The 21,686-nt window shown below is 41.8% G+C and overlaps 1 protein-coding gene across 3 annotated transcripts in view; it reads right to left on the bottom strand.

The window, feature by feature from the left end:
• Positions 1 to 3,552: 3,552 nt before the first annotated feature.
• FGFR1OP (FGFR1 oncogene partner) overlaps positions 3,553 to 21,686 on the bottom strand; it is a 42,850-nt gene continuing 24,716 nt past the window's right edge. For 2 of the 3 annotated variants that reach the window (XM_011934950.1, XM_011934949.1), the window contains 5 exons: positions 20,597 to 20,709; positions 18,888 to 18,956; positions 13,060 to 13,099; positions 11,760 to 11,856; positions 3,554 to 6,066 (listed from right to left, as the gene is read on the bottom strand). In XM_011934950.1, the coding sequence (XP_011790340.1) occupies positions 5,992 to 6,066; positions 11,760 to 11,856; positions 13,060 to 13,099; positions 18,888 to 18,956; positions 20,597 to 20,709 (394 nt within the window). In that variant the 3' untranslated portion in view covers positions 3,554 to 5,991. Of the gene's footprint in view, positions 6,067 to 11,759; positions 11,857 to 13,059; positions 13,100 to 18,887; positions 18,957 to 20,596; positions 20,710 to 21,686 lie in introns of all 3 variants that reach the window. The other variant, XM_011934951.1, reaches the window with a different exon arrangement.

A 21,686-nucleotide genomic window follows, 5' to 3' on the forward strand; every position in this document is an offset into this window, starting at 1 on the left:
AGTACGCCTCGCCCTACACATCCGCACCTGATGCAGCACCTTCCATGCATCACCCTGGGCATTTTTTGAAATATTGGTAACATTTCTCCCATGACAGGAATGTGCAGGGAGGAAATGAAACAGGTGATGATGACCTGGCATACCCTGGGAACGGAGACAAGTGGCTTTCTCTAACCTGGGCCTTGAGACAGGCGAAAAGATGAGGAGTTTCCCAAGTTGGGTTAGATGGGGACGATGGATGGAAGGGCAAAGCGGATAGAGGAAGGTGGGGCATCCCAGGCCCCAGCAACGTGTGTAAGGACCTGTCGCAGCACAGGGCGTCTTCAGGACCCCAAGGTGCAATTCGGTGTAGCTGGAGAATATTGTTCGATCAAAATTTAAAACTTAAGTCAGATAAAAAGGATCAAAAGACACATACCACATGGACTGAGAAGGATGGGGGAACAATGTTCAATGCTTTAAGTGAAAAGGGAACTTATTCATTAAAAATCTTCCTTTCAGAAAGCTACTAGTGCTTTAGAAAGCACAAAGGATTTCAAACAAAGTATGATTAAGATACATATCCAATAGTCTGGCAACTTATAAAACATGCCAAAACTGGTTTTTAAAGAAAAGGGCTGGGTGCGGTGGCTCATGCCTGTAATCCCAGCACTTTGGGAGGCTGGGGGTGGGGGGGTGGCGGATCACCTTAGGTCGGGAGTTCAAGACCAGCCTGTCCAACATGGTGAAATCCCGTGTCTACTAAAAATACAAAAACTTAACCGGTCTTGGTGAAACACACCTGTGATCCCAGCTACTTGGGAGGCTGAGGCAGGAGAATCGCTTGAACCCGAGAGGCAGTTGCAGTGAGCTGAGATGGTACCACTGCACTCCAGCCTGAGCAACAGAGTGACTCAGTCTCAAAAAGAAAGAAAAAAATACAAGTGTCTGAAAATTAAACATTTATGGAAAAAGGTTTCATCATCAAATCCGATGATTCTATGAACTACCAAAAGCAAACCTCCAGCTAAAACCGCAGAATGACTGGCCTCTGCATGCCACCGTCCCTGCTCCTCCACGCTCCTGCCTCAACCCGGCCCACTAAGCTCAGGCCCTCTCCTGTTCCCCGGTTCTTGGGAAGCAGGTCTGGTGTGCAGAGGGCAAACCTTGCCCATTGCAGCTGTTACACTAGCAGGCAGAGACGTGGCCAAGCACAGCGTGTGCTAGAAGCAGGGTAGGAGTTAGGAACTCGCCCCTCGTCCCTGGGCTGTAGCAGAGCACACGTTGCCACAGGCAGGGCCACAATGCAAAGTCCGATGACACATGCGGGGGGCAGCTCGACCTTACCTTGTTTGGGGGTTCATTTTTGAAGGGCAGCAAGATTCATTTTTGAAAACATGTATCAGGGCATACATTTCACATTCAAAAACACTGTCCCTCCTACCTCAGAGGCCTTGCTGTTTCCTTCTGTCTGCCACTCTTATTTACCCAGTGCACACCCAGGTTTCCTTGAACCTGAGGACACTTTTCCAATCTGACTTCCTCGGGGAAACTTTGTCAGCCTGGAGGTCCTCTGGACAAGTCTCTTGGCTGATCTTGTCATCTTGGTCTTCTTGCTAAACATAGAGATTTCTTTGAAATTGCCTTTGAGGTTACTGATTTTGAGTCATCCCATTATTTAGCCCTGCTACTGAATTATCTTAGGCCAACAATTTTTAAGTCAAAGATCGTTTTAATTATAACTTCTTTCATGCAGCCTCTTTTAGGTTCAAATGTTACCTCAAATCTCAGAGTGGCATAATCAGGTTTGTCTTAATCCATTCAGGTTCTTCAAGTACCTTGGACTGGATAATTTATAAAGAATGGAAGTGTAGTGCTCATAGCTCAGGTAGCTGGAAGTCCAAGGTCAAGGCACCAGCCGGTTCAACATCTAGGAGGGCCTGTTTCCTCATCAGCAACAACTCCTCACTGTGTACTCACACGCTGGAAGGGGCAAAGCAGCTCTCCAGGGCCTCCTATGAGGGCACTAGTGACCTCATCAACTTCCAGAGGCCCCACCTAATTCCATCCTATGTGGGATTAGGTTTCAACATACACATTTGGGGGACACATTCAGTCCTTCACAGGTTTTTGTTCTTGAATTACCATGTTCCCTAATTACATTTTCTTCAAGATCAGTTACTTGTTCATCTGTCTTTCGTGACATGCTATTCACTTTCCTTAAATGTCCGATATCCTTGTTGAACGTGTGCAACTCCGAATGCAGCATTAGGACAACTCACAAAGGTAGCTGCCCTTCCTAGAGCAGGGCGACTAGGCCGGGTGCCGTGGCTCACACCTGTATTCCCAGCACTTTGGGAGGCTGAGGCGGGTGGATCACCTGAGGTCAGGAGTTTGAGACCAGCCTGGCCAACAAGGCGAAATCCTGTCTCTACAAAAAAAATAAAAAATTTAGCTGGGCATGGTGGCAGGCACCTGTAATCCCAGCTATTCAGGAGGCTGAGGCAGAAGAATCACTTGAACCCAGGAGACGGAGGTTGCAGTGAGCCAAGATCGTGCCATGGCACTCCAGCCTGGGCAACAAGAACGAAACTCCTCAAAAAAAAAAAGAACAGGGACACTGCGAGCATGGACTGCTCGGAGGGCAGGGGTGAGATTAGCACGCATGGACAGAGAACTGATGGGGAATCCCTCCCCACCCTATGCCACAGGCGGGCTCCAACTTGGGCTGGATGCATTTTTCTCCAGGAAGAGCTGCCTCTCCTCTCCTGCCCCTTTCCCGTGTCCTTCATGAACCACCACCACAGCAGAACTGCACAGAGGGTACCCCCTTCAGAGGCCCTGCTCCAGCCGAGCCTGGTGGGTGGGGCAAATCACAGGACAGCCTTCTCCCGAACCAGATCCCCTTGCTGCAGACTTGAACCTAAGGATCTCTCCAGGTTTAGGGTAAGGACAGCTTTCCCCCCAGATTGTGTAGATTTTCCCAGCTGCTTAGCCAGAAACCACATTCTCCAGGCCCCATGTCTGTGCTCAAGCCTGTTTACAGCCCCAAAGGTACCAAGCTCATACTAGGGGACAAATGTTGTGCCAGGTACACAGCGGTTTAAAAGAAAATCCCTGTTCTCATGAGCTCATAGTTAATAATAATAATAATAAACACATAATAAGCAGGACCATTTCAGAGTATGCTGAGATGAATAAAATAAAAGGGGTAAATGCAAGTGGGGGGGGGCAGGGACAGGGAGGAGAATGGACATCTCCCTTAGGTCTGGAAGCTTCTTTGAACATGAGACCAAAACAAACCAGCTTCATGCAGTTCTAGGGGAAGGACATTCCAGACAAGGAGGGGCAAATATCACATCTTGAGGCAGGAAGGGCTTTGGCAAGCTCAGGTGCAGAGGCTGTGTGGCAGTGGGCTGGCCCAGCTCTGGCACATGGGCAGGAGAGGGAAGAGAGGAGGGGAGGAAGAGCTGTGGGCAAGCATGAGGCAGGGACTAATGGTGGCATCTACACAACTGCCCACAGGTTGTTATCCAACATAAAGTATAAAAGCACAACTGAATATCAACAAAGAGAGAATAAATGCTTTTTATTCATTTGTAGTTATCAATAAAAGACCTAGCATTTAAAAAACTCCACTGTAAAACAAAGGTTACCATAAAAATGTATTTCATGAGTTAATATTTCAATATTTATTAACAGAAAACACTCATCACATGCAAAACTTGTCACTTCACATCTTCAAGTTTAATAAGTTGATAATACCTAATCAAAAAGTACATGTGAAAAGAAAGCTTTTTCATAGTTGAACTTGAAGTCATTCAAAATTATTCAATAAAATGGATGTAGTGCTGGCCTGGCACGGTGGCTCATGCCTGTAATCCCAGCACTTTGGGAGGCCAAGGCAGGAGGATCACAAGGTCAGGAGTTTGAGACCAGCCTGACCGACATGGTGAAACCCCATCTCTACTAAAAATACAAAAATTAGCTGGGCGTGGTGGTATACACCTGTAATCCCAGTTACTCAGGAGGCTGAGGCAGGAGAATCACTTGAACCCGGGAGGCGGAGGCTGCAGTGAGCCGAGATCACACCACTGCACTCTAGGCTGAGTGACAGAGTGAGACTCCGTACCCCCAGCCCCCCGCAAAAAAAAAGATGTATGTAGTGCTGACAAAAAAAGTTTCATATTTGGCATTTTTCTCTTACCCTCCCAAATATTATCAAAAGGTCTGATTCTCTGGGTAACAGAAAAGTGACAAATTTCAGTTGCTACTGTTGGACAGTTTCATAAATTTAAAAAGCCACATCCTGCTATGCTTTCAAATCATTTCACTGAAACCTAGTTCCTATCAAATATTAAAAATAAATCATACATGTGATCCAGATTCCAGAGGGCCAGAACTATAGTGCTTTTAGAAAGTGACTGTTTACAGAGATGACTTACAAAGAAATGCATTTTATAACAACCACACTGGGGGACTGCAACAAGATTACATCTGCACATGGTGCTGTTTACTAAGACATGAAGAGCTGAAGGAGACTGAGATAGCAGCTCACAGACAGAGGGCAGAAATACACAGGGCTTCCAGGCTGTACCGGCTCAGTTTATGTCCTACTTCCTCTTGATGTTTACAGCTCAGTTTCACTTAAAATTTAAAAAGCCAGATTCTGTTACACAGCCTCAATCCTTACATTTTCATTTCCTCTACATGTTAGAGCCCAAGGAGTAATTTCTATAATATTTAGGCTAATATGAAATGAGAAACTGGCATTGCACAAGTCATGCAGTCTGCTCACTTACCGAGATCAATGAATTAGGTCTAATTTCTCCTTTTACTAATAAAGGTAACTTGTAGTAAAAAGTCGCAACTTAACTGAAATTATAAAGTGCAAAAACAGCATAATCCTAACTTTACTTATATATAAATATGCATGCATCACTTTCTACTGTTTTTTCTACTTGCACATTTTAAAATATTTTGGTATTATAAACGTCCGTGACCTACACAATAGCAATAATGCTTTAACCGTATAAATGAGACTGTGGAAATTCTATTATTGGCTCTATTTTTAAGGATTACAATGAAATTATGTACAGTATATAAAGCTTGTCAAACTGAACATGGTCTTAGGCCATTACTACTATTTCATTCCAATTTGGATTTTAATACAATTAACTTACAGATCTGAAATAAAAGCACTGCTTAATGGTTTCAGATGCATTTTGGTACTGAATATGTTTCAAGGAATCTTTACAAATAATAAATTATAATGAAGAGAACCTACGACTAAAGCTGCTTACATGGACAACAGGAGGAATGACAATTGCAAATGTTATCTGTTATTGACAATTCTATGAATTAAAACTCATAACCACTTCCAGATTTCTTTAAAACAAGCAAAACTAAATAGCACAGACAAGAGTACTTTAATATAACCTTAATGGTCTAACAAACCTTCCAAATGGAAGGAAATGCAAAATAAAGTTGACACATCAAATTTAACTTATACTAATGTACTTCAGTATTACAAATTTACCAAGTCATTTTGCCAACTATGTGTAGAACCACCTAATATCAAAATATACTATGGTGGGTAAGCTCTGATTCCAGAGGGCTAAAGCCAAGGTTTTCAAAGACCACACGTACCAGCAGCCACACACACAAAGGGCTGTGCGATCCTACGGCTTTATTGACACCTTCCATCATGCTCTTAACACTGATGTTTTCATGGGTTCCTTCCCTGTAATGAAACTGTGTAGATAATCAATTTCCATAAAGAAATGTACAGTTAAATTAAGAATATTAAATCTTCCACACATGGGCTCAAATAGGAAGTATTTTGTTTAGTAAAATGAAAATTACTTTTAAAAAATATCTGCAGTGTTTTTGAAATGAAAGGCACCAATAGAGAGCAGACATTCCAGCTGAGTGATTGTCTGGGAAAAAAAAAAAAAAATGGAACCGGTCAGTCCTCTGTCCTTGTTAATGAGAATACTTCCTTCTTCATGACTATGCAACATCTTCCAGATAATCCGCAACATCACTGAGCTGGGATACAGTCAGGTCTTGTGTGAGGTCATCAAGCTTTGTTGTTCAAAAGAAAGAAAAGAATTAAGTGTCAGCATGTGAGTAGTCTTAAGTTATTTTAAAAAATCTAAACCACAATGAGATACCACCTTACTCCTGCAAGAATGGCCATAATCAAAAAATCGAAAAATAATATAAACATTGGTGAGGATGTGGTGAAAAGGGAACACTTTTACACTGTTGGTGGGAATGTAAACTAGTACAACCACTATGGAAAACAGTGTGGAGATTCCTTGAAGAACTAAAAGTAGAACTACCATTTGATCCACCATTCCCACTACTGGGTATCTACCCAGAAGAAAATAAGTCATTATATGAAAAAGATACTTGCACATGCATGTTTACAGCAGCACAATTCGCAACTGCAAAAACATGAAACCAGCCCAAATGCCCATCGATCAACAAGTGGAGATAAAGACATTGTGGTATATACACACGATGGAATACTACTCAGCCATAAAAAGGAACAAATAGGCCAGGTGCGGTAGATCACACCTGCAATCCCAACACTTTGGGAAGCTGAGGCAGGCAGATCACCTGAGGTCAGGAGTTCAAGACCAGCCTGGGCAACATGGTGAAACCCTGTATCTACAAAAATACAAAAATTAGCCGGACGATATAGCGTGTGCCTGTAGTCCTAGCTAGTTGGGAGGCTGAGGCAGGAGAATCGCTTCAACATGGGAGAATCGCTTGAACCAGGAGGCCGAGGTTGGAGTGAGCCGAAATTATGCCACTGTACTCCAGCTTGGGTGACAGAGCGAGACTCTGACTCAAAAAAAAAAAAGTAACAAAATAATGGAATTTGCAGCAACCTGGATGGAATTGGAGACCATTATTCTAAGTGAAGTAACTCAGGAATGGAAAACCAAACATCACATTTTCTCACGTACAAGCAGGAGCTAAGTTATGAGGATGTAATGGCATAAGAATGATACAATGGACTTTGGGGACTCCAGGGAAAGAGTGGGAGGAGGGTTAGGGATAAAAGGCTCAAACTGGGCCCAATGTATACTGCTAGGGTGATGCGTGCACCCACATCTCATGAATCACCATTCAAGAACTTATTCATGCAACCAAACACCACCTGTTCCCCCAAAACCTATGGAAGTAAGAAATAAAAAACTAAAAATTAAAAAAACTGTTGCTGTAATTAAAGTATTACTTTATACTTCATAAGCCAACTCATATTTAAACCTGTGTTGAGAAGTGATTTGCCTAAAATCATGTCTAATAAGTTAGTACAATCGTTTGAGTTCAATGTTTTATGATTACTCTCAAATATTTCAAGTGAAAATTTAAAATAAAACACATCTTAGACATTATTCCAATTTAATCTAAGAAACAAATTAGTGAAAAATTGCATTAAACTTCTTTACCTGAGCATAGTCCCAATGTATGATTCTGTTCACAGTGTCACTCTATGAATTGCTAACTCTAAAACCATAATTTACCCACATTAAATTTCACAAGTTACTAAAATGTATACTTCGGAAACTACCCCTTCTTATGTTTTCATATGATGGTATAGAACATTAAGTTTCTAACATCAAGCTCGATATGGTGTGACACACTTTAACACTGTGCCACCTGAAGCCAGATCACGAGTCCTTTTGGAGGCTGAAGTGAAAACAGAAGGGCAGACAGGACGGCCCATGGAGTCTCAGACTCCCAGCCCCGGGTTCACAAAGTGTTGTAAGAAATGACTGATTTTTATTTCTGTTTAAACTACTTGTAAACTAGAAAGGTAACCTATTAGCCAACTTATACCTATTCATTTGTATAAACAACTTATGATGATGGAGAAAGGAAATATTAATAGCTATTTAAGCATAATGCAGGCTGAGAAAACATTATTTCTTAAGTAAGGATAAAACCTTACTTAAGTAAGGGTGAGGATACAGGCTCCAGAATATTGAACATACAGCTGGGCAGGTCCCACTGACAGCTGAGCAAGGACAGAAGCCAACCTTTCCAGTCCCACCTAGACTCATCATTGTGGTGACAGACCAGGGGACAGCCACAGCCACACCCACACACACACTCTTAGGCATCATCTATGGCTATCTTCTCCATACAATGGCAGGGTGGAGTAGTTATGGCCTGCAAAGCCTAAAATATTCACTATGTGGCCTTTTAGAGAACAAGTGTGCCAACACCTGGGCCAGACAGTAACACACAAGAGTAAGAACATCTTGTAGAGATGCAACAGTCCATCCTGATATACTGTGAGATGCTTTTGTCTGTTAATCTGCCCCCCACATGTCCTCTCATTTTGTTATTCTTCAGATATTCAGAAATTTAAGTTATAAGTAAAACCCTTTTCAACAAATAAGTCCTTGCCCTTCCTCTTGGTCCAAACATAGTCTTGCTGTAAAACTATCTCACAAAGAAAATTACTAGGAATCTTAATTACAGTTCTTATGCATTCAATTCAAATTCAGTTTACACAAAAACTGAAGGGTCAGAAAAGCTTGCAGACAGATTATAAAACAGACTCTGATACCTTGGAACTGTATTTTCTCCTCCCATCATTATTACAGAGTGAAATCAGTAAGATATTCCATTTCATTTACAAAGTACTTGAGTGTTGTATTAACACGAATGCTAAACTACAGACAAGAGTGAATACAGGAAAAATCGTGGATTGAAAAGGATCTTAATCTAGATAATTCAGTTATTGGAGGTCATTAATTTAGTTTTGCTTTAAGGCAAAGAAAAGACCACAGTAACAACCAGAAACTTCCAAGAAGAACAGCTTCATTTAAAGTAGTTACCAAGAAAGAAAACTGAATGAACAAAAGCTAACTAGAAATAAATGGCTATTTAATAAAGCCTTTCCGCCAGGTACGGTGACTCACACCTGTAATCTCAGCACTTTGAGAGGCCAAGGCGGGGGGATCACATGAGGCCAGGAGTTTGAGACCAGCCTGGCTAATACGGCTGAAACCCCATCTCTACTAAAAATACAAAAATTAGCCAGGTGTGGTGGTATATGCCTGTAGTCCTAGCTACTCAGAAGGCTAAGGTAGAATTGCTTGATCCCAGGGGGCAGAGGCTGAAGTGAGCCAAGATCCAGCCATTGCACTCTAGCCTAGGCAACAGAGTGAGACTCTGTCTCAAAAAAAAAAAAAAAAAAATTAATAAAGGCGGCTTTCATACCTCATTAGTTTTAGAATAAGAACTTAAAGTGGGCAACTCAGTTCAAAACTATAAAAATAGATTTTATATCACAAAATAAAAATATCTAAAAGGTACATTTTGAGTCTTGAAAGGGAAATAAAGGATCCCTGTGATAGCAAGCTTCATACAAATCGACAGGCATTTTTTGTAAGATTTTAAAAAGTTTTATGAAGTGTAAATGTTCACGTTTGCTGAATTAGATTGCCGTGCATTAACAGACACCTGGGATGCACACTTATGTTCTGTCCCTTACAAACGTGTGGCCCTCTTCCTCCAACGTCTGCCTATGTCTTTGTTCGTGCTGGCTCCCGTGCAGAGACTACCCTCCCCAGGGCCTCTGTTCCTAGTTCATCCTCTGTCATTTCTGGTTCAAAGTCACCTTCTAACAACCCTGCTCCTCCCAACATTCTGTCTCTTCACACAGCACCCTCCAGTGAAGCTCTGCGTCAGGGCGGCACAGACACGTCCCTGGATCTCCCTTCTGTTCTCATGGCGCTTACCATGTTCCTCCTCGGCCCTCACAGAACCAAGTCAGAGTCATCTTTCAAAATCCCGATCAAATATTAGTTCCTGCTTCTGAATTTTCACGGCCCATGAATGACTGGCATTTTATGGCACTTGTCACTATAAAAAGTGATTACTATAAAAAGTGTCACTATAAAACTTGATTTTCCTGTTTGTGTACATGGCTTTTCTCTCTCTGATCCTGCATAAATCTGAGGGGAGAAGTCTGTATCTGTGCCTACGACAGAAATGTCTATTGTGACTATAATCAATAATTGTATTAGATACCATTTATTGAATGCCTATTCTGCTAAGCACTGAGCTATATGCTTTACACGCTTATCTCTAATTTTCACAACCACCATCTCTCTTGCAAAATAGATGTGAGACCCAAGGACCCAAAAGTTAAACAACTTGGCCAAATTTGTGAGTGTAAGTAGCAGCTCCAGGACTCAAACCCAGATGTGATGAACTTACAGAACTTGCCCATTCCACTGAGCTATCTCCTTCCTCACACCCCCATATCCCCAGCCCTGTGCTTTCTAAATAGTAGGTGCTTAATGGACACTGGTTTTGGTCACCTTGGCTGAAAGGTGACCAAATTGCTGTACTCTTACTGCAAAGAACACAAATGCTTTTGTGTTACCCAAGTGCCCAGTATCAATTCTCTGCACAGAAGGCTTTAGAAAATGCTTCCTGATGAAGTACACTGACTGTCAAAGTCCATTCTATGTAAAAGGCTGCTAATAAATGGCAAAATTATCTAAATTTAAGCTTTTAAGTGAAAATTCCTAAGAACATTGATGTGCTAAACCCAGTGAGTAGGACCCAGTGAGAAGCAGCCTAACAAAGCCCAGACTCCTAGACACCATCCAAGGCCTTCAATGGCAAAGGGATGCCACGCCTCCTCTTCAACCCACATCATTTTACAAATCCTAGTTTAACAGTCATTTATTCGAGTCCTCTACCTCACATTTAAAGAATTCTTCTATAGTTTCTTTGGTATAACTTTAAAGTAACATTTTTCAGGCCTCTTCAGGATGACGCAGGGTGAAAAGAGAAAGCTAAATTTATAATTATAAGGGTATAATACATCAGGAATTAGAGAAGTGCTTTACATATTATCATTTAACCTTCAAAATAATCCTATCACATAGGTATTAATACTTCCATCTTACAAGTAAAGAAACTGAGGGTCAAAGGTTAAAGCTTAACTAAGAAAATATATGAAAGAATAAGAATGCAAACATGGATGTTGCTGACTTAGATTGTGTGGTTGCATTGTAAACGCTACCTCTCTCAAAGGCCTTCTCCCTGTGTGACGATCACAATACTCAGAGAATCCCACCTCGTTCTGGAAAGCAAGTCCCCTCCCAGCCATGGCAACCTCCGACCTGACTGGTAAACTCGTCTGAGCTGGGGACAGCTTGATGTGGGTGCTGACAGGTGACTCTGCAGTGCTACAGATCACCATCGAAGGATCTTCTGTTCTCTGCCTACATAAAAAGGTCAAGTCTGGATCTCAAATACGGACTCATAATTTTATGGTCTACTGTCTTGTCTCCTGTGGTTTTTAGACCAGCGTGGCTTGCATGTTCAGATGTCACAACTGGCCAAGATGACCACACTCTCTGCACTCCAGGCTCAGCTTCATCCTGTGATCACAGTACCCTATACTGACTTCCATCTATGATACCAGGTGGTCAATTCTCACTAGGCCTGACCCACCATGATCCCTCTTTAATCCACAGCAATTCCAGTGCCCTAGGAATAATCCTCAGGTATTTCAGCAGCGAGACTTGGGTACCAAAGGAAGTGACAACCAAAACCAATCTTACACATTCATCAAAGACATTCTTTATAAACTCGAGCCAGGACTGTGTCATGACTTTTCATAATTTTCAACTGTTTTTCTACTAATTAGTATGAATTTTTGAAGTTTTACAGTAAATCAACAAATAGGTTAAAAACAAAAAGCGCTCTATGGGAAATGCAGAACACCACACCTTATCACTGGTATTGATGTCATCTATTTCCACAGAAAGGTCTTCTTCAATCTCTTCACCAATACTTATCTCACTTTTCTCTGAGCGATGGCTGGTACTAATTTCAGGAGGGGAAAAAAAAATAAGAACTCTTAAAATAAACATTTAAAGAGATTAACTACCCTTCTTTAAACATTCAGATATTTCTTTTCATCCTTTAAGTAAAATATAACATTAACTATAATTAATTTCATACATAATGTCTTGCTTGACCCTTAAAATAATGTGGCAAGGGCAGCAGCAGTCAAGTCAATGTAACAGATGAGGAGACGAAGGTTCAAAGCAGTGACTTTGCTCACAATAGCAAGAAAGAAACCAATCCAGATTTTTACAATTTCATCTACTACATCATGCTCTTTCTCAAAAACTGTATAATAAATTATAAAAAATACAGACTTCCAATTGGAAAGATAATCTGTCAACTAAATAAAATTCTCAGGCATCTAATTTAAAATTTCGAATCATATCCACAACAAATATTACTTCTACATTACGTATTATATTTCTGTGTATAAGGAATCAACGGGCATGGCGGCTCTTGTCTGTAATCCCAGCACTTTGGGAGACCCAGGTGGGTGGATCACTTGAGGTCAGGAGTTCAAGACCAGCCTGGCCAACATGGCAAAACCCTGTCTCTACTAAAAATACAAAAATTAGCCAGGCGTAGTGGCACGCACCTATAATCCCAGCTACATGGGAAGCTGAGGCAGGAGAATGGCTTGAACCCGGGAGAAGGAGGTTGCAGTGAGCCCAGATTGCGCCACTGCACTCCAGCCTGGGCAACAGAGTGAGACTCTGTCTCAAAAAAAAAAAAAAAAAAAGAATGGCAATCTTACTAGGGCAGACCACATATTGAGAAATGTGATCTGAATCAAAAACCTAATTTGAGAGCGTCATTATTTTAAGTCAGATGGAGACAATTCCTGCCACAAAAAGGTATGGAAGGAAGAGAAATTCAGCACTTACAACATGGCAACTGTACTGCTTCTAAATGACTTCTCAATTAATTCTTCAATGTTTCTCTTCATCTCATTCTTACCACCAAGTTTCCTGACATAATGTGTCTACATTCTAATGTAAAATCAAAAACATGCTCTAAAGTCAAATATTTAATTTTGGATTAACTATCTTTTCTTCACCTTCAATCAATATGAAGAACAGAATCAAATACACTAAAATAAGCACCAAATGTAATTTTGTCTGGTTTGTGTTTGGAAATTGTTTACAAATATGTATATATTTGCCCAATAGTTTTTTTTACCTGTTAAAATCATCCACATAGTCATCGTCTTCTCCAGTTCCTGATAAGTTTAATAAAAGATATGTTATATCTAATATACATCACAATTTACCTACCATTAAACACACATTTCCTTTAAAAAAATTAATTACATTGCATCATTTAAAAAGTCCTGGACTAGAAATAACATTTTTAGCATATATAATATGAAGACAAATGACAAATGAAATATCTAAGAAATAATAAACTGTTACAAGTGACTATAAAATGTGGTTAACACCTCATCTTTACTCCAGGTACTCTAAGGCAATTAACATGGGGCACGCTCACGATTAATAAGGTCCCTTGACTTAATGGCATATAGCAATAGCTAGTCATCATCAATCCCCTCTAGGTACTAGAGGAACTACTGAGAGTTTTCAACATGCTAATGGTTTCGTTATAAAAGTTAAAAACACTCACGAAGTGTGAAGAGGCCATGGAGCACAGCAAAAAGGGCACCTTCAGTCAGACAGAGCAGGGCTCAGCTGCCACTCAACAGCTCTGCCACCTGAGAATGTAAGGTGCCCTTTCTTGGCCATGTCCTTAGCTCTGACGTACAGCCAAAGCCACACCAATCAGAGTTAACACAAGGATTCAGGTACATGGTGTGCTTAACAGAGACCTTGGTCCACAGTAAGATCTTAATAAAAGGCAACTGAATGAAGGTGGGATGGTGAATGGTGAGGCAGTGTTACCAGTTTCTCAAAGTGCACCACGAGCCTTTGACAGAGAGGGCACCTTCAGATCAACTTAAGGCTATAAAGGACAAATCTGCAGATCAGCAGCCCTTCCCTCCCAGGACTTCTGAGGGCTAGATAAGGAAAAAGGGTTGTCAGCCTCAAAGCAGACTTGGAGACACATGAGAGCCAACTTAAAATGTGAATGGATGGCCTATGAAAGACCCGGGAATTATGTACAGCCACATGCAGAAGATGTGGATCACAAAAGAAGACCTGGCGTGACAGAGAGCCGTTCAAAGATCCTGTGGGCCTTGTCCTCGATCCTCCCTCAGATAAGGCTGGACTGTCTCTAAATCGGTCAGACTGCTGAGGGGATTCAAGCTCTGTCCAGACAGTTAGACAAGGTAATTCTCTTATGGTCAAATCTTATGATTAATTTATCAAGCAGATGAGTGATGACTAGGTCCCCTAGAGGTATAGCAATGACTAAGATGGTATCTCAGATCTCAAGGAGCAAACACTCTAGTGAAGAGAAACAGTGGAACAAACCAAATACTGCTAGTGCAATTGGGAAGAACTCCAAGGATGCAACTGAGTGGAAACCTAGGTTGCAGAGGTACAAATTATTGGGGACAGTGTGTTCCAAGAAGAGGAAACATGTGACAGGCCCTGAGGTGGGGAAGGGTGCGGTGGTTTGAAAAACCACCGGTGCAGCCCAGAGCAGTGACGCACATCTGAAATCCAGCTACTTGGGAGGCCAAGGCGGAAGGATCACTTGCACCCAGGAGTTTCAGACCAGCCTGGCATCGCAAGATCTACCCAAAAATTAAAAATTTATTTTATTTTTAAATTTTAAATTTTTAAAATACCGTCTCAAGAAAAATTTAAAAACCACCAGTAAGGGAGTCACACAACCATAAAACAATGAATTTGGGGAACAGAATAGGTGGAGGGAGAAAAAAGGAGTCGCGATCAGAGGGGTTGGCAGAAGCCAGATCATGAGAGCTTGGCTGGTCGCAATAAGGATCTTAGCCTGGACACAAAGGGAAGCTCGTCTGGGGTTGGGTGGGGGAAGACAGGAGTGACAAAGTCCAGGGAAGCACTATCTCACTTCTCTTTTCCCGGAGATAATGTTACCACCGCAAGAAGAAATGTGCTTACAGGAGACAACAATGAAAGTACGGAAAGCAGAAGGCAGTCAGAAAGTCCAGGTCAAAGATAACAGGGGTAAAGGCTTGGGTCAAGGCAGGTGTCCCACAGATAAGACAGATGGGTAGATGATACGGGGTGGGGAGAATATCAGCAAACAAAGTAAACATGAATCCTTGTTACTGCTACACTCAAACCTTGCCCAGTAATGAACTGGAAATCCCTGACCATAAGCAGTCAGGAGGGACGTTTCCAGCTTCCTCTCCTCTCACTTAGCTCTTGAGAGCCTCACTTAGCCTCAAAGGTTAAAGGGCTGCAAGTGCTTGACAGAAACTAGGCACTGTCAGGGCAAACTAGGCACTGTCAGGGCTGAGCAGGAGAGGTGGAAATCTGATTAAACAAACCGCGTATGTGGCTGGTTTGCAAGTGCTAAGTAAAACCAGCAGTGGCAGCTACTAAAATGTCAGCCTCCAAGGACCCATCATGGTGTTCCTATGTATGAAGGCCAGTGAGGAGAGCAGAGGTGGACACTGAGCTGAGACAGCAAGGACAGCTGTGGCTGCAATGTGGATTTAAAGGAAGCTAACTGGATTCCCCACCTGCTAGCATTTGTAGTCAATTCAAAACACAAGGTATTTACTGAATAATGTGCTATAACACATTAGATTCTGACTTCTTGGTTATGTATTGTTTAGTATTAACAATAATTTAAGCCAGTGTCAAAATGATTTTTTTTTTTTTTTTTTGAGACAGAGTCTCGCTCTGTCGCCCGGGCTGGAGTGCAGTGGCCGGATCTCAGCTCACTGCAAGCTCCGCCTCCCGGGTTTACGCCATTCTCCTGCCTCAGCCTCCCGAGTAACTGGGACTACAGGCGCCCGCCACCTCGCCCGGCTAGTTTTTCGTATTTTTTAGTAGAGACGGGGTTTCGCCATGTTAGCCAGGATGGTCTCGATCTCCTGACCTCGTGATCCGCCCGTCTCGGCCTCCCAAAGTGCTGGGATTACAGGCTTGAGCCACCGCGCCCGGCCTGTCAAAATGATTAACAGAATACATATAGGTTGAGCATCCCAAATGCAAAAATTGGAAATCCAAACTTGCATGAAATCCAAAACTTTCTGAGTGCCAATGTGATGCTCAAAGAAACTGCTCATTGGAGCATTTCAGACTTTCAGATTTTTGGATTTGGGAGGCTCATCTGGTAACAAAAATGCAAACATTTCAAAATCCAAAAAAATCCAGATTCCGAAACACTTCTGGTCCCAAGCATTTGCGTTAAGGGATACTCAACCTGTACTACATTACTTTAAGGGTCAGCAAATTTTGGCCCTCAGGCCAAGGATTCTTGTTTTCTTCATTTTTTGACAGTCTCTCCTCCCCATTCCATACCCTCTGTCTTATCTGCCCTTACCCCAGTCATCTTTGGCCCGGACTTCCTGACAGCCTTCTGCTTTCCTTACTTTCATTCTTGCCTCTGGCTGATGACCTGCTTTTTTTCAGCCTGTAAACTATGAATGGCTTTCACATTTTTAAAGATTGTTTAAAAAAAAGACCGTATGAGACACAGTACACGCCGCCAGCAAAGCCTAAGACATAGACTATTTGGCCCTTTACAGAAAAAGTTTAGTAACTCTTGCTTTAAACATGCAAAGTACCTATCTATAAACACTCCATTTGGGCACTTTTAATTAATATTTGTCTGCCAAACTAAAATAGATTGTGCTCTAAAGCTTTATTTGTAGATTATTTCTTTGGAACTCAGAATTTATGTTCCCATTGAAACGATTATTTCAGTACTGTCTAAATAACACACAGGCAGTAAAACACAATAGTGAGGGCTCTGTGTGATGCAGCAGGACTCTAAAAGCAGCATGACCTTGGGCAAGTTACTTAACCTAGATTCTTCATCTGTAAAAATGGAGATAGTAATAAAACCTACCTCATAGGATATGAATTAAATAAAATAATTCCTTAGTACAGCGCCAGGCACTTATCACTAACATCATTATTCTCCTAGGCTAGTCCACTAGCATCTCTCTATGTATTACTCAAAATACCTAGAGTACTGTATATTTAAAATGTGAAAAACCCAGACAGAACACAACATTGTTGCACAACTAAATAAATCTTTATTTCTACTGAATCCTAATGCCTAGCTGAATGACAAACATCCAGCTAGTGAACTGGTAGTTCTCACCTGCGTAACCACCCCAATTCCAACCCGAGGTAAGCCTAAGTCCCGAGAGAGTGAAGTGAAGGAGCACACCACCCTCCTGCCTGTACCCAGCAACTCCGCAGCCCCAGCAACCACATTCCCTTCTAAGGATGAGAATTCTCAGCAGCTCCCCACTCAGAAACAGGTGTAAAAACCCTCACTTTGGTGAGAGAACAGAGCAGTCAAGAGAAAAAAGCTAAAAGGTTTGGCAACACAGTGAAACACCACAAAAGTGAAAAAAACAACACAAAGGGGACAGGGCAGCCATCACGGTGCAGAGATCAGGAGTAAAGTCTCCAGTGGCAGTTAGCCATTGAGGTCGAGTGGAAAAGAACATCTAATGGCAACCACAACCACAGCTGACAGGAAAAGTACAAGGGAGGGAAAGCGGGCAGGCCCACCTAGCTGGCCAGCCAGCAACCAGGACGCACAAAGAGCAGAGGGCGGCACAACCAGCAACTCAGTTACCAGGACTCCAGGGCACTGTGTGAACAAGAATCCGGGCGGCTCAGGGAACATTTATTCTTCTGCAAATGGGGGAACAAAGTAACATAAAAAGAAAACTAACATTTACTAGGCACCTACCATGCCAGGCACTGTACTTTAATTTACGTATGAAGAGATATTTAAATCCTATTTACTCTTTAAAACAAGGCAGATGTTACTAGTTCCACTTAACAGATGAGGAAGTAGCAGTTTAGTTTATCTCCCTACGCTACCCATCAATCAGTGCCACATCTGAGATGTCACTTCCATCCAACTCCAAGCCCAAGTTCTTTGCACTATCCAAAATGTCTCTCCAGAGGAGGGAAGGGCATTCTCGGAGCTGCCCCTCCAACAGGGCTGGGTTTTAAAAGCACATGGGACACAGTTTTCTTTCTCCTCAACCTGCCTGTGCAGCTGTCTTCCAATGCTTCCATGTGTGAGTGATTACAGACCAGGAAGCGATGCCATCACATCCACAGAGAGCATAGGAAGTGGCCACTGAGAACCTGGCTGCACCGATTCCTTCAGGTCAGCAAGTTTGCCTTTACATAAATGAGTTTGCCTAAAGTATGCCTGTCACCCTGCTAGTCTTGTACAGAACAGAACACTCAATGAGAACTGTGCTCAGCATATGGTCCAGGGCTCGGTAATGTTCACACTGACACTCTTACTTCCATAGGAATGAATGTACTTACATGGCAGGCTTACCAACTTCTGCTCCATAGAACAGAACTGAACACATCTCACAATTTTTCTTTCAATAAGTCTGTTTCCCCATTAGACTGAATTATCCGAGGCCTGGACCATGTACTACCAGCATCTAGCAAATGGCTCTGCCTCTGCACAAATTTTTCTATCTGAACTGAAATATCTTCCCTTCTCTCTTATACATCTACTTAACCATGAAGCTTCTGCACAGAAGTCACTTCTTATAAAAGGTCTTCCCTGAATGCCAAGACTGGACTAGCCATTTCCATACAAATATATACTGACCCTTTTATACTCAAAATATCTGTAGATGCCCATTTAATGTTCATATCCCTGACCAAAATTCAAACTCCATGAAGACAGAGGTTCAGGAGGACATGATGGCTGTTGCTGTAGCCATCTCTCGCATAGGGTGTAATCCTGAACACGTAAAAGCCATTCAAACACCTGCTGAATGAGCAGCGGCAGGAAGGTGTTCAGCGTAGGCAGACTGAGTCACTTCTTTTACAACCTTACCGTACTAAAAATAATCACTTTAAAACGATCAACACAAAAACTGGAAATCTAGTTACCTAATCCAAGTGATCCAATTTTATCACTGATCAATTTCAGATCTTTCAAAACTGTATTTCCCCTTTTACCTGTGAACAGGAGAAAATATTAGCATTAGAGTGACTTTTAGAATACAACAGTCTCTAAACCACATCAATGTTTGTTGTTGTTCAATAAGAGGGCTTCTTTATGACAGGAGCATAATAACCTAAAACTAAGGAAAAAATAAACTGTGATTAATGATGCTTAAACTACGCATTACAACCCTTTTTTTGAGATGGAGTCTCACTCTGTCACTCAGGCTGGAGTGCAATGGCGCAGCCTCGGCTCACTGCAACCTCCGCCTCCCAGGTTCAAGCGATTCTCCCGCCTCAACCTCCCGAGTAGCTGGGACTACAGGTGCGTGCTACCACACCCGACTAATTTTCGTATTTTTAGTAGAGACAGGGTTTCCCTATGTTAGATAGGCTGGTTTCAAACTCCTGACCTTATGATCCACCTGTCTTGGCCTCCCAAAGTGCTGGGATTAAAGGCGTGAGCCACTGCGCCCGGCTACAACCCTTTTTAAACCATAAACAATACTACTTTATTGGAACACAACCACCAAAAAATATTTTTGTCTAATTATAAGACATCACTTTCCATAAACAGCCCTGTTAGGTATGAATTCACAGACTATTGTTAATTATTTTCATGAATTTTATTTTTCCTTTGAACTTCTAAATTTTTCTTCAATGCAACCACTATTTCATTTACTAAAGTGACAATCCTCACTGGTTTTTGGTCCTTCGTTCTCAACGTCCTCTCTAAATGATCATTCTCTAATCAGTGTCAGAATGACACATTCATGATATCCTGGATTCCTTTCTTAAAGGTGGCAGTAACCACAGGAAAGAAGCAAATGGGAAGGGATACGAACCTTATAAATACATGGCTGGTTTAAGAGAAGCAACAGGTCGGCTCTCTTATGTGCCCTAGGAAGTCCCACAGTATATCAAGCAATACAAAAAGATTCGGAAGGACAATTATGCAAAACTCATCCTGCAAATTCCTAGTGAATCTACTTTCAGAAACTTTCCAAAAGAGGTACACGTGCTCTGAAACACTATGCTAATTAAATACAACACTTACTATGATATGGTTTCCAAAGGACCTCTGCCCATCCTACCTGTTTAGAGCTATGCTTTTTAAATTCCTATCACTGTGTGTGGGGAGAGATGGGAAAGTAACTGGTGCCAGAGCTAGACTATTCCACATGTAATCAGTGCTCTTTAGCTCTGCTGCACTTACAATGACATGTCAGGTCATTCTTCTTGAAAATAATCTGCAGAATAATTTTTTATTTAACATTTTATGATACTGTGGTATCACTAAACAAATTTTTAAAAATTAATTGAAAGCAAATCCGACTCAAGTCACTGTAAATGTCCAAAAAAGGAGAGATGATTTAAAAATTATATTTCTATAGATAATACAAATCAGCTAAAAAATCAACTAAATAAGTATTCCAATGGTATGTAGGTATAGGAAGGGGCAGAATACAAAACAACATATAAAATATGACCACATTAGAAGTAACAAAATATTAACAGGAAAGATTTCCGAGTGATAAAATTATAGGTTATTTTAGTGATTTTCCTGGAAAAAAAAAAAATCAACAATAATCATATAGTGCTTAATTAGACAAAAAATATCCCGAGTATTCAAGCCCACATCTTTGGGCACTTACTCTCAGAGTCTTTTAAGGAAGGGGCTCCCGCCAGGGAGCTGAGTCCACTTTTTAAGGGGGGTGCATCCGAGAGCGAGGCCAGGCTTCCTGGTTGCTTCCTAGGTTCATTCCTCCTAGCAAGAAGCAAGGACAGTTAATCAGTGCTCTTATGTTCTGCCACTAAACACTTTTATTCTGCCACTGAAACAAAAGCAACTTAAAGATACTTTATATGCACAGTGGCTGGAAATCAAGAATATAGACTTTAAAAATTCAAAACCATAAAGTATACCAAGGGAGTGCAAACTACAGATCAACCACAATCAGCACAGCTAGGGTGTAAGAAATCAGCTCACCTCTCTTTAGAATTCTGTTTGATAATCTTATAAACTAAATTGACCTCTGCACTGTGATTTTTTTCAGAAGCCCTTTTCCATCACCCAGACATGCAGCCAAGGGACAATACAGGAGTTTACTAGCAAATAAGTGCCACCTCTCAGATTAAATATTGTTTACAGAAGCCACAAACAGCCATGCTGAAGAACTCCCCTTAAAGTCATGACCACTAACCTCAAGGGTACCTTTAAAACTGCCCAGCAACCCCCCGGTTTCCACAGTCCCCTCTCGCCTTCCTTTGTTATAGAAAGATTTCACACTTTCTCCACTCTCTCCAAATCTCCAACCTCCGTCCTCCATTCTCACTCAACTATGAACTAAGGTGACAGGTGCACAGGTGCCACCGTCATATCCACCCCCTGCCTACAATGGGACCCACACGCTCTCCACTTTTCCAGCAAACACAAGCCCCTGCATGGGATTCCATTGCTGTGCAGCCCTCCAGGAGTTCTCCTCTCACTCCCTTACATCATTAATTCTTCCATCTTTAAAGCTGAGCAGTTCTCGTCTGCATACAAGCTGTTCTTTCTCCCACCGAAACACGCTTTTCAGCCCTAAATCCTACCCCTCCAGCCACCACCCTGTTCCTCTGCACACCTTACAACTCATCAGAAAACTATTTGTCATCTACAATCCTTTCCTGTCTTGAATGCACTCTAATTCTCTCACCTGCCTCACACCCCCATTCCAACAAAACTGTGTCAAGGTCATCACC

Source organism: Colobus angolensis, unplaced genomic scaffold, assembly GCF_000951035.1.
Source record: "Colobus angolensis palliatus isolate OR3802 unplaced genomic scaffold, Cang.pa_1.0 Scaffold14, whole genome shotgun sequence".
Taxonomy (NCBI): Eukaryota; Metazoa; Chordata; class Mammalia; order Primates; family Cercopithecidae; genus Colobus; species Colobus angolensis.